Raw genomic sequence first — 12,555 nt, 5'->3', positions numbered from 1 at the left:
TAAGCACGCCCCCAATTTTATTACTTTGTTCAACAGTCTGAGGGGGAAGGGGCACAGAAGTCAGGGTTGCCCCTCAGAACCATCAAGTAGGGGTCTTGCAGGTTTTTTCGTTAATCAGCCTGGGTGAGAGACCTCTGGCCCCTTCCTCATGGTCCTGGCTTGTCACAGTTAATGGGGAAAAAGTTTTCCAAAGGGGGATTCCAGACTTCTCACCGTTTATCAGAGCATCTTAACCAAACCTTCTTAGCAGAAAGTCTGCTCTTCTCAGAGTTAAATAAATACAGGAGAGGGGAATCTCCATGCGGAGCCTGGGGTGGGTATGTTCTCAGGGGTCTAGAGAAGGTGTCTCAGACTCCGTCCGGGAGGGGGGCGTCCCGGCTCCCCATGCCTCCGGGTAAGTAGCTCTCCGCTTGACACTGTCCGGCTTGTTGGCGCCCCAGTTCGTCCCAGGCTCCAGGGGGGACGACCTGTTACCAAACATCAGGAAAGGCTGGACATCTCTCGCCGTCCATGATAGGGCCGTTAGGCCCCCGCGTCACCCAGAAGGCTCTCTGACCCCGCGACCCATCAAGCTAGTCGTTTAAGGCCTCGCACCTTCCATGAGGCAGGTTCCTCGGTCTCCCACGCAGTCAGGCGGGCTCCCGGGCTCCCCTGCGCCACCGAGTGAGCTCTTCTTTTCCGCCTGTCACCGTCCGTCGGACCGCGTCTCGGCTGCCCCCGTTCTGTCGTGAGGGCTCCCGGGGCCGTGACTGTTGTCAGCCAGGATCCCCGGGACTCCAGCGCCGCCAGGCTCGTCGGCCGGGCCCCGCAGGCGGACGAAGGCGCCCATGGCCTTGGCGTGGCCGGCGCGCAGCAGCTCGAGTTGGCGCAGCCCGCGGCGGTACAGGTACTCGATGCGCAGCACGTCGGAGCGCGGCAGGCAGGCGTGCTTGCGGAACTCCGCCCGCACCCGCGCCTCGGCGCCCGGCGTCCCGCGGCCGGCGCGCAGCAGCTCGCGGAACAGGCTCAGCACCTGTCTCTGCAGGCGGCTGTGCCGGCTCATGGCAGCGGCAGCGCCGCGGGCGCCACGGCTCCCGCCGGAACTGCCCAGGCGCAAAGCAACCGCCACTTCCGCCCCGCGCTCTCCGAGCCCTCCGGCTCCCGCCCCCTGCTATCCGGCGCCGTCACGCCCGATTGGCTGTCGCTGCTGCCACGTCACAACGTAGGGGGCGGAGTAGGGGGCGGGGCCTCTGGTCCCTTCCGCGCCCTCATAGGGAATCTGTGTCCTTGACTGGACTGCAACGCTGGGGACCCTGGCACCTGCGACCTGAGGAAGGGAGAAGTCAGGTGCTCAGACTTTTAGGTCTTGTGTCGGAGGGGACAGGGGACCCTGACCTAACTCTTGGTAGAAGAGGGAGCTGAGAGTTCTGACCTTTGGTCTCCAAGGGCACAGGGGCGCCGGGAGAGAGGACAGGTACGAGCGAGTTTTAGTCATCAGTTATTGATTAAAACCATGTTGGGAAGCTCTGCGCGTCCCCTCCCCCAGGGCCGGTCTGTGTCGGGCGGCGGGGCATCCCAGGCTTCTCCGTGCTGCGGGAAGACAAGCCCCCAAACGCAGCGTGTGGCCCTAGGACTTAGAAATAGGGTCTGAGGTTTGCTATAAAATTCTCCAGTGAGAACAAAAAAAAGAATAGGTGGGGAAAAAGCAAAATATTTGTAACTGTGATGGGTTCATGGGGTTTCTCAACACCGTTTTCTTTTGTGGTGCTTGAAATTTTCCATCATAAATACTTTCTTAAAAGGAAGATTTAGGGGGAAAAAAAATCCTCTGGAACTAGTCACATCTCTCACCTGAGTCTTCATAATCAAATTGTTTTCTTTTTCTTTTTCTTTTTTTTTTGGAGACAAGAGTCTCACTCTGTTGCCTGGTCTAGAGTGCTGTGGCATCAGCCTAGCTCAGAGCAACCTCGAACTCCTGGGCTCAAGCGATCCTCCTGCCTCAGCCTCCCGAGTAGCTGGGACTACAGGCATGTGCCACCACCATGCCCGGCTAATATATATATATATATGTGATATATATATATATATGTGATATATATATATATATGTGATTGATATATATATATATATGTGATATATATATATATATTAGTTGTCCAGGTAATTTCTTTCTATTTTTTTAGTAGAGATGGAATCTCGCTCTTGCTCAGGGTGGTCTTGAACTCCTGAGCTCAAATAATCCTCCCACCTTGGCTTCTCAGAGTGCTAGGATTACAGGTGTGAGCCACCACACACCTGGCCTCAAATTGTTTTCTGAGCCTGTACTGTGTGTCAGGCACAATTTCACATGCTTTAATGTTTTATTTTTTCTTATTTTATAAGAATTATGACAGCACATTAATAAAATATGTAATATAAGGTGATGCAATTGATATTTTAATATACTGCCACCTAATTTATGTTATTTTATATACATTTATTTTTAGATAATGAAAATTTTAAATAGTTTATTTAACATTTATTTTAATATTTTCTGATAGTTACTATTAATACTATTTAATCCTTACAACACCCTGACACAGCAGATCTACAGTACTATTTGCATCTTACTGATTAGGAAATTGTGGCCCAGAGAAGTGACATACTTGCCCAGGTTCATACAGCTGGTAAGTGGCAGAGCCAGGTTTGGACCCAGGGGTTCTGACTTCAGGACCCATGTTCTTAACCACGCTGCTAAATACCATCTTTCCAGTGATAATATAAAGTAGCTGTGAGAACAATCATGGCTTATACTTATTGAGCACATTGTATATGCCAGGCACTTTACATATATCCTCATATCCTATGTGGTGGGTCTTACTCTTAATCTCCACTTTCTGTGGACAAGCAAACAGGAATAGAGAGAGGTTGAGTCACTTGGCAAGGTTACACTAGAAGTTTAAGAGACACAAGGTCTCTTGACCCTTTAACTGAAGGCTTCTGCTTAGCTTCCCTGCCGGGTTGTGCCAGATACCCCAGCTATTCTCTCACTGGCCCATCCTTTCCTACAGTTAGCCTGGGACTGCATAGCTGGATTCTATTTCTCAGCACAGGATTTCAGATTTCCCCCTTTACTTATTATATATAAGTAGCATCCATTTTGCCTGCCCACATTCCACTTCTCCTGCTGCTGTCTTGCTTTCGCATTCCTTGGGGAGCCACCTGTCTTTTACTTTGGCATCACCACTGGATTTCCAACCGCTCACTGTCTGGCCTCTTCCCATCAGCATTTAAACATCCCTGAGTCTCTCCCATCTCAATCTCAAAATCATAACAATAATAAATCCTCATTCTAAGATAGCCCCCACCTCTTCCTGGCTGTTTTTTTGTTTATTTTTAGAGATGGGAGTCGTGCTCTGTTGCCCAGGGTAGATTACGGTGGTAGGATCATAGCTCAAACAATCCTTCTGCCTCAGCCTCTAGAGTTGCTGGGACTACAGGCACATGCCACCACACTTGGCTAAATTTTTTTCCATTTTTTCAGAGATGGGGGTCTCACTATGTTGTTCAAGCTGGTCTCAAATTCCTGGCCTCAAGCAACCCTCCCACTTTAATCTGAATCTCTAGGATTACAGGCGTGAGCCACCATGCCCGGCTGTCTTCCTGGGTGATCTTTATTTTCCCCTTTCTGCATGGATAGCTCATCAACAGGAGGTGCCTATACCTGTTGTCTTCATTTGCTCAAGTCTCACTCTCCAACCCTGCAGTCCAGGTGCTGCCACCTTGCTCCCTGGACCTTGTGATTTTTTAAGTCAGCCTCCTTGGCCTGAAGTCCAAGGACTGAGGCTGAGGCAAGAGGATCTCTTGAGCCTAGGAACTTAAAGTTGCAGTGAGTTATGATGACACCACTGCACTCTACCCAGGGCGACAGAGTGCAATTCTGTTTTAAAAAAAGACAAAGTTGTTGCAAGAGTTCACATGACCCTATGTGATGTGACCTTATTCTCTCTCTCCCTCTACTCTTCACCACCATCCCTCTGCATCAGCCACATGGGGCTTCTCGCTGCTCCTGGCAGATTCCTACCCTAGGCACTTGCTGTTTTCTCTGCCTGGAATGCTCTTTTCCCAGATATCCACACAGCTCTCTTCCTCATTTCCTTTAAGACTTGGCTTAAGTTCCATCTTCTCAGCAAAGCCCTCCTATTTAAAACTGCACTCTCAGGAATCCTGATCCCACTTTCCCAGCTCTATTTTTTCCTAAGTAGCATGCGTTACCTTCTAACATGTTATCTCATTAACTTATATTCCCTGCATATCTCTCTCTGCTAGAATGCGAGCACCAAGACAACAAGGATTTTTGTCTGTCTTGTTCACTGCTGTGTCTTCAGTGCCTTGAATAAGGCTTGGCATGTAACAATAAATCATTCCTTAATTGAGGAATGCACTCAGGAGTGTCAGGTCCCTGGGAAATGAGGGCTCATGTTGGCGAGCGTATAAATCTGGAGCTCTCAGAATTTGAATGTTCTGGATACTGGGGGTGGAGGTTGCTGGGTGCTGGGGAGTGTAAGGGCATTTGGGGAGCTCCTGATTCCTGAGAGGCACAGTGGCCTCCCAGGAGGAATGGAGGGGAGCACAAACCATCCCAGGCCCATGTGGCGGGTCCTAGCACCACATATTTTCTGAGATTTCTATATATTAGCTCACTTAATCCTTGCTACAACCCTATGAATGAGGTCTTTTTATCATTCCTATTTCACATACGAAGAAACTGAGGTTACATATTTTCCCAAGGTCACGCAGATAACGAGTGGCCAAGCTTGGCTTTGGACCTAGGTCATCTGGCTCCAGAGTCCATGGTCTTTATAGAGTGGTGCTAAGGGGTTGCTTAGTACATCACAGCCATGATCAGGTTCCCTCCGCAACCCTACAAAGCAATGCCAATTAAATGTATTCTTGCTCCTACAACCTTCTTTCTGGGGGTCTTGTTATATTGTGCAGCCTCTACTCAAACTCCTGGGCTCAAATGATCCTCCCAACTCAGCCTCCTGAGTTAGCTGGGACTACAGGCATGCACCCAGCCCTCCCACAAGCTTCTGATCAGAGCAATGCCCCTGAGCCTTCCCTCAGGAGAAATTTGGGACATGACAGTGGCTACATGTAATCCTAAGATATGTTCAAAGCTCAGAGAATTGGGAGGTTCCAGATGCCAGTGACAGGGGACCATAAACAACAACCCCCCCCCTCCTGTGACACTTAACCATGAGCTGGGCTCTATTGCAAGTGCTTTTCATACATTAACTCATTCCCATCTCACTGGAACCTGATGAGGTCAGTGCTAGCGAGCCACGTCCCTTATCTACGATTCCTAGGCGTGCAAAAGGGTCTGAAGACGGAACATTTTATGTGTTTGATGCTAAAACTCAATTGGCAACAGAAACTGACCTGAACTCATGTGTGGCTGCTGTAGTCCTAATTTATCTCACTTAGTGTGAATATACAGACGTTTCACTGCAGAGATATTAATGTTTGTGATTATGTAACACAGCCTGGGAATGTTATGTAATATATAGCATATCACATTCACATGGTGTGACCATTCTAAATTCCACATTCTGAAATGCACCTGGCCCCGAGCATTTTAGAGAAGGGTCTTTGGACCTGTATAATTGCCTCCATTTTTTGGATATGACAAAAATGATGGGCAGAGAAGGATGGGGTTTCTCAAAGGTTCCATATGTTATAATTCTTGTCCAGATGAAGCCAAACTCATGCTTGACAGCAGCGATGGGAACACCAAAGAGGCACATTGTGACAAAGCGCATGGGGGGCCTCCCTCCAGAGCAGGCAACCCACAGGTGGCTGGCAGGGAGGCTGCTGGGTAGGGCCTGAGGGCATCGGCTTAACACCTTCAGTGGGGAACAAGTGGCCAGGAAAAGTGTTGAGTATAGTGGCCTAGAAGTCCAGCAAGTACCGCCTGTGCTGACCCTTTGCCCCTTGCTAGAGAAAGCCACTACCATGTTTCCCCAAAAATAAGACAGGATCTTATATTTATTTTTCCTCAAGAAGACACCCTAGGGGTTATTTTCAGGGGATGTGTTATTTTCCCCTCAAAGCCTCAGCTTGCAGTACACACAGGATGGCTGGGACCTGATAGGGGGAGCCAACCTTGTTGGTGGGGCTGCCCGCACCTTTCCGGTCACCTCTGGTATAGTAGCTGTCACGATGGGGCAGATGAGAAGGGCTCCGCGACAAAATGCATGGGTTGTGCAGATGCGCAGCGCAGCCACGCCCGTCACTAGGGCTTATTTTCGGGGTGGGGCTTCTATTGCGCACATGCTTAGAAATCCTGCTAGGGGTCATTTTATGGGCAGGCATTATTTTCGGGGAAACAACGGTATCTCTGATTTGACCACAGACACCAATTTGGGTGCAAACACAGTTTCAAGTTCTGGTTTTGCCACAACCTGTAAGCCTCGTTCAGTCACTGCCACCACCTTGAGCCCCAGCTTGGCCATGAGACAGTTTGTGACCCAGACACAGATACTATCTTAGTTTTGGACGTGGTTATAGGTACTGTTTCAGCTAGGGGCTTGGGTGGCGGTATGGGTACAGGTGCTGGTTCAGCCACAGCCACGTGTTCAAGCCCAAGTTCATTCACAGTCACTGTGCAAGCCCTAGATGAGTCATGACCACAGGGACACACCCCAGTTAAGCTTCAGGTGTGCTCTTTGTTTTTTGTTTTTTTTTTTGAGACAGAGTCTCGCTTTGTTGCCTAGGCTAGAGTGAGTGCCATGGTGTCAGCCTAGCTCACAGCAACCTCAAACTCCTGGGCTCAAGCGATCCTTCTGTCTCAGCCTCCCAAGTAGCTGGGATTACAGGCATGAGCCACCATGCCCGGCTAATTTTTTTTTTTTATTTATATATAATAGTTGGCCAATTAGTTTCTTTCTATTTATAGTAGAGACGGGGTCTCGCTCTTGCTCAGGCTGGTTTCGAACTCCCGATCTCGAGCAATCCACCCGCCTCAGCCTCCCAGAGAGCTAGGATTACAGGCGTGAGCCACCGCGCCCGGCCCAGGTGTGCTCTTTGATCCTGGTTCAGCCATTGCCATAGTCTTGGAGATAGAGATGGAGACAGTGTTTTGGAATCCTTCAGAAATACCGTCTTGGAACTGGATGTGACCTTAGAACCAGATGTGGCCTGGGTGCTGGACACAGATTTAGGTTTGTGCTTCCTAAGGTGGTGGGTGGTCCCATCAGAGCATGCATGGTTCTTACAAGAGACCTGGAACTGGAGTGGCATCACCAAGGAAATCTCTAGGATAGGATGGGATTCCATCCTATGGAAAGGTTCAGTTCCTCCCTAGTCCGAATGTCTGGAGATGAGATGAGATGAAATAGAATCAGATCCTGGCAGTTAGCCTTGTCCTTGACTTGCCTCTACACCTTGGGCCTCCGAGGTCCCTGGCATTGGAGACTAGACATTCAGGAGCTATCAGGGTCCCCAATTTAAAGTGAAGTGGGCCTGTTTGTATCAGCAGAAAGAGGAGGGTGGAACTAAGGGACAAAATGATCGGTACAGCCTGGATGTAGACTAGGTCTGTAGTGAGCTAGACAGCATAGGCTCTATCTAAAGAGAGCCAGATTTGATTATTTAAAAATCTCTGTGCCAGTCAGTCCCAACACATTTGTGGGTTGATTCTGGCCAGCGAGGACTCAGCTTGCCACGTTAAGCAGACTTGAGAACAGCATGCATGCTTGTATGTGTGAGTGTGTGTGTATGTGTGTGTGTGCACACGTGTGCTCTGGGGGAAATTGGAGACATATATTCCTTCCTTCTTCCCAGGGAGGGGTGTTATTTGTTCATAGCTGTTGGTGCATGAAATTAGCCACGTACAAAATGAACTTTTAAAAGATAATCTTGGCCGGGCGCTGTGGCTCACGCCTGTAATCCTAGCTCTTGGGAGGCCGAGGCGGGCGGATTGCTCAAGGTCAGGAGTTCAAAACCAGCCTGAGCAAGAGCGAGACCCCGTCTCTACTATAAATAGAAAGAAATTAATTGGCCAACTGATATATATATATAAAAAATTAGCCGGGCATGGTGGCGCATGCCTGTAGTCCCAGCTACTCGGGAGGCTGAGGCAGAAGGATCACTCAAGCCCAGGAGTTTGAGGTTGCTGTGAGCTAGGCTGACGCCACGGCACTCACTCTAGCCTGGACAACAAAGTGAGACTCTGTCGCAAAAAAAAAAAAAAAAAAAAAAAAGATAATCTTGTTTGTTCTGTAGAGCTTTGCATATTTTCTATCCAGATGGAATATATGAAAAACAAAAGATGGAATGCAGAGTTTTAGTCTGAATTAGAATGTGAGCCAGAGTGTCCACTACCCTGGAGTAGGGATGTTGCCGTGTCATTAATTGTTGCATCTTCAGTGCCTGGAGCAGGACTGGCCTGAGGTAAATGCTAAAAAAAAAATATATTGAAAATTAATAATAGCAAATATTTACTGCATGCTAGGCACTGGTCTATTAACATTTTCAAAACTGCTGCAACAACCTTATGATGTGGATATTATTATCCACATCCACGGGGGGGGGAATGGAGGGTCAGAGAGGTGAAGTGACTTGTGTCAGATCACACAGCTTAGAGCAGGATTTGAATCCAGGACTCTTGGCTCCAGATTCCAGTTCCGAGTCATTATGAATAAATTAATTGCAGTCCACATCTTTGTTTCCAAGAAACCCCGGCCTCTCTTTCTGAGAGTTCCCTCACTTTTCTGTCGTCTTCCTGGTCTCCTGCTGTTTCTCAGGACTGGAAGAGGTTGAGTGGGAGCCCCTTGATTCTAGGGTAACAGGCAAAGGCCAAGCATAGCGTGTTCAGGACCATGGTCAGCGTTCTGTCTCGCTGAGTCTGCGTGGACCGCCTGGCCCTCGGAGACAGCACACCTCTTTCCCAGGAACCCCAGCGAGTCTGGGGTTGAAATTGCCACCTGCTCAGCCTGTGGCCTTGAATGGTGTTTCAAGCCTTCAACCTTCAACTGCGTTCTCTATAAAATGGGGATAAACAAAAAGACCTCCCTCTAGGGTGACTGTGGGGATATGTTATATAACATGTATACACTGTATGTAAAAGCACTTACCACTTAGCCTATACATCCAGACTATTTATAAATCTTTGTGAGGCAATACAAAAACAAAACAAAACAAAAAACCCACAACCAAATCGGTGGGTAAGAACTTGCACTCTGGCCAGGTGCCATGGCCCACACCTGTAATCCCAGTACTTTGGGAGGCCAAGGTGGGAGGATTGCTTAAGGCCAGGAGTTTGAGACCAGTCTGAGCAACATAGTGAGACCACCGTCTCTACAAAAAATAGGAAAATCAGCCCGGTGTGTTGGCACACAACCGTAGTTCCAGCTACTCAGGAGGCTGAGGCAGGAGGATTGCTTGAGCCCAGGAGTTTGAGGTTGCAGGGGGCTTTGATGATGTCACTGCACTCTAGCCCAGGCAACAGAGTGAGGGGCTGGGCGTGGTGGCTCACACCTGTAATCCTAGCACTCTGGGAGGCCGAGGTGGGCAGATTGCTCAAGGTCAGGAGTTCAAAACCAGCCTGAGCAAGAGCAAGACCCCGTCTCTACTATAAACAGAAAGAAATTAATTGGCCAACTAATACATATAGAAAAAAAAATTAGCCGGGCATGGTGGCGCATGGCTGTAGTCCCAGCTACTCAGGAGGCTGAGGCAGGAGGATCGCTTGAGCCAGGAGTCTGAGGTTGCTCTGAGCTAGGCTGATGCCACGGCACTCACTCTAGCCTGGGCATCAAAGAGAGACTCTGTCTCAAAAACAAAACAAAACAAAACAAAAAACAGAGCGAGACTGTCTTAAAAACAACCAACACAAAAATTTGCACTCTGGGTTCAAATCCTGACTCTGCCACTTTCTTTCTTTCTTTTTTTCTTTTTTTTTTTGAGACAGAATCTCGCTTTGTTGCCTAGGCTAGAGTGAGTGCCGTGGCATCAGCCTAGCTCACACCAACCTCAAACTCCTGGGCTCAAGCAATCCTTCTGCCTCAGCCTCCTGAGTAGCTGGGACTACAGGCATGCGCCACCATGCCCGGCTAATTTTTTCTATATGTATTAGTTGGCCAATTAATTTCTTTCTATTTATAGTAGAGATGGGGTCTCGCTCTTGCTCAGGCTGGTTTCGAACTCCTGACCTTGAGCAATCCGCCACCCTCGGCCTCCCAGAGAGCTAGGATTACAGGTGTGAGCCACTGAGCCCGGCCTGACTCTGCCACTTTCTAGCTGTGTGAACTTGGCCGAAGACTTGAGCTCTGGCCCTTTCCCCTCTTCCCAGGAAAAAGGAATCATTACAATATTATTATAGAGTCAGCCTCAAAAACTAGCTGGAGGGTAAAAAGAAATAACGCATAGGGTCTTGCACTTGACACTGGCTGTTATTATCATATCCTTTCCCTCACCCCATCATTCACACTTTACACTGTAATAAAGAAAAAGCATGACCTTGGGCTATAATTTCCTCTCCGAGCCCAGGGCCTGGAAAATGATGTGATACACATTCAACAAATTATAACTATTATAATACTATTTAGTCCATAAATATTTACTGAGTGTAGGGTGCTCTCATAGGTGTGATGATTCAACAGTGAACGAAACATCCTTGTAAAAATCTGACCTCATGGAGTTATCTAGGGTGATGGAAATAGCTTCATTTAAGTGATGGCTACATGGTTGAACGTATATGTAAAAATTCATTCAGGCTGGACACTTAAAAGGATGCAATTAACTATGCATTTTAAAGCTCACTTAAACAATTAAAAAATCATTACCATGAAGGAATTTACATGTAGCAGAGAGAGATAATTGAAGAAGCATATAGAAAGAGGTATGTGCTGTGAAAAAACTGGAGAAATGGCTAGAGAATGTAGGGGGTGGAGGATTGCAGTTTAGGTTGGGTAGTGAGATTGGCCTCAGTAAGCAGGTGACATTTGAGGAAAGACTTGTAGGTGATGAGAGAGTGAGCTCTAGGGATATCATGGGGACAGCCAGTGCAAAGGCCCTGGGGCAGGATGAAGCAAGTAAGGTGGCCAATGAGGCAGGAATCCAGGGAGGGAGTCACACCTTTCGACCCCCAGTGTTGAAGGTGGTGCCTAACACCACCTGTGAGGTGTTTGGGTCATGGGGGTGGATCCCTCACCCATGGCTCAATGCCGTCCTCCCTGCGATGAAGGTAGTGAGTGAGTTCTCACTCTTAGTTCCCCCAGAACTGGCTGTTAGGAGAGCCTGGCCCCTTGCCGTGCGCTCTCCGCACATAGGGCTGGCTCTGCTTTGCCTCCAGCCGTCAGCAGAAGCAGCCTGAGGACCTCACCAGAAACCGAGCAGATGCGGGCGCCACGCTTCTCGCACACCCTGCCGAGCCAGGAGCCAAATAAACCTCGTTCGTTCGTTTCTTTATAGATTGCCCAGCCATGGCCCCATCTCTGCAAAAAACGTAGCCAGGTGTGGTGCAGCACGCCTGTGGTCCCAGCTACTGGGGAGACTGAGGCAGGAGGAGCCCAGGAGTCCCAGGTTGCAGTGAGCTGTGATCACGCCACTGCACTCCAGCCTGGATGACAGAATGAGACCCTGTCTTATAAATAAATGAACGAATGAATAAATCAATAGCGCAGTCTGAAGTATTCCTTTATAGCAACACAAAGGGAACTGAAACACAGTGGGAAGCGATGAGATGAAGAGAGGTGGTGGGAGCAGATGTGGAGGGCCTCACAGACCGCCGTAGGGGCTGCTTTTGCTGGGAGGTGGGTGGCTGCAGGGCACGATTTTGAGTGGAGGAGGGACAAGACTTGTATTTCAATACTGTCTCCTTGGCTGCTATGCGAGCAGTGGAATGTAGTGCCATGACTTTCCCCAACCTGATCCCTGGGAGTCCCGCTGACAGCTCACCTCTCAGAGCCCTTGGGCCCCAGGGCTGCTCATCTGCGGCCGGCTGCCCAAGGCTGGGGTGAGCAATGGTGACCGGTGAGTCTCCAGGTGGTGCATGTGCCCGCCTGCCTCTGTAGGCCACCCGGGTCCAGCCTTTGGCCACAACACTACCCCACACGGCCCTGGGCCAGCAAATCTTGTGCCAGCCCAGGCTGGGGAGCCGCCACCAGTCCAGGAGCGCCGGGCAGGCACGAGCTCCCCCAGCACGGGCCACGCTGGAAAAGTCCAGCGAACGAGCCCACTGGGGCATCAGACTGCAGGCCACGTTATAAGGGGCCAGGAGAAGCACGTGCATGCTGGCCAAAAGCGCCTGGTCTGGCTGCCCGGGTGCTGCCTGCCACGGACACGCGGCCTCGGGGCCGGGGTCCCCCGGGGAGCGAACTGGGGTGCCGTGGACAGCAGTTGTTCGGACACGTGGCCACGGGCCTGGCTTCCCGCCAACAGAGCAACCGGATGAGCGGCCGCGACGGGGCGACGGACAGGCCGCCCGCGCTCTGCAACTGCGGCGACCGAAAGGGTTCAGGTGCGAGACGAGGGGTGCGGGCGTGGTGTTCTGCGCGGTCCGGCGCGACTGGCACAGGGGGCATGAGGCGCTGG

At 49.8% G+C, this 12,555-nt stretch overlaps 1 protein-coding gene across 1 annotated transcript; it reads right to left on the bottom strand.

Moving 5' to 3' along the window:
- On the bottom strand, positions 1-1,129 carry SDHAF1 (succinate dehydrogenase complex assembly factor 1). Its single transcript, XM_012774978.3, has one exon. The coding sequence runs from the start codon at positions 1,040-1,042 to the stop codon at positions 686-688; it is 357 nt and encodes a 118-aa protein (XP_012630432.2). The 5' UTR covers positions 1,043-1,129; the 3' UTR covers positions 1-685.
- Positions 1,130-12,555: the final 11,426 nt, after the last annotated feature.

The sequence above is a fragment of the Microcebus murinus genome, chromosome 16 (assembly GCF_040939455.1).
Source record: "Microcebus murinus isolate Inina chromosome 16, M.murinus_Inina_mat1.0, whole genome shotgun sequence".
NCBI lineage: Eukaryota > Metazoa > Chordata > Mammalia > Primates > Cheirogaleidae > Microcebus > Microcebus murinus.
This window is presented reverse-complemented; position numbering and strand designations above follow the sequence as displayed.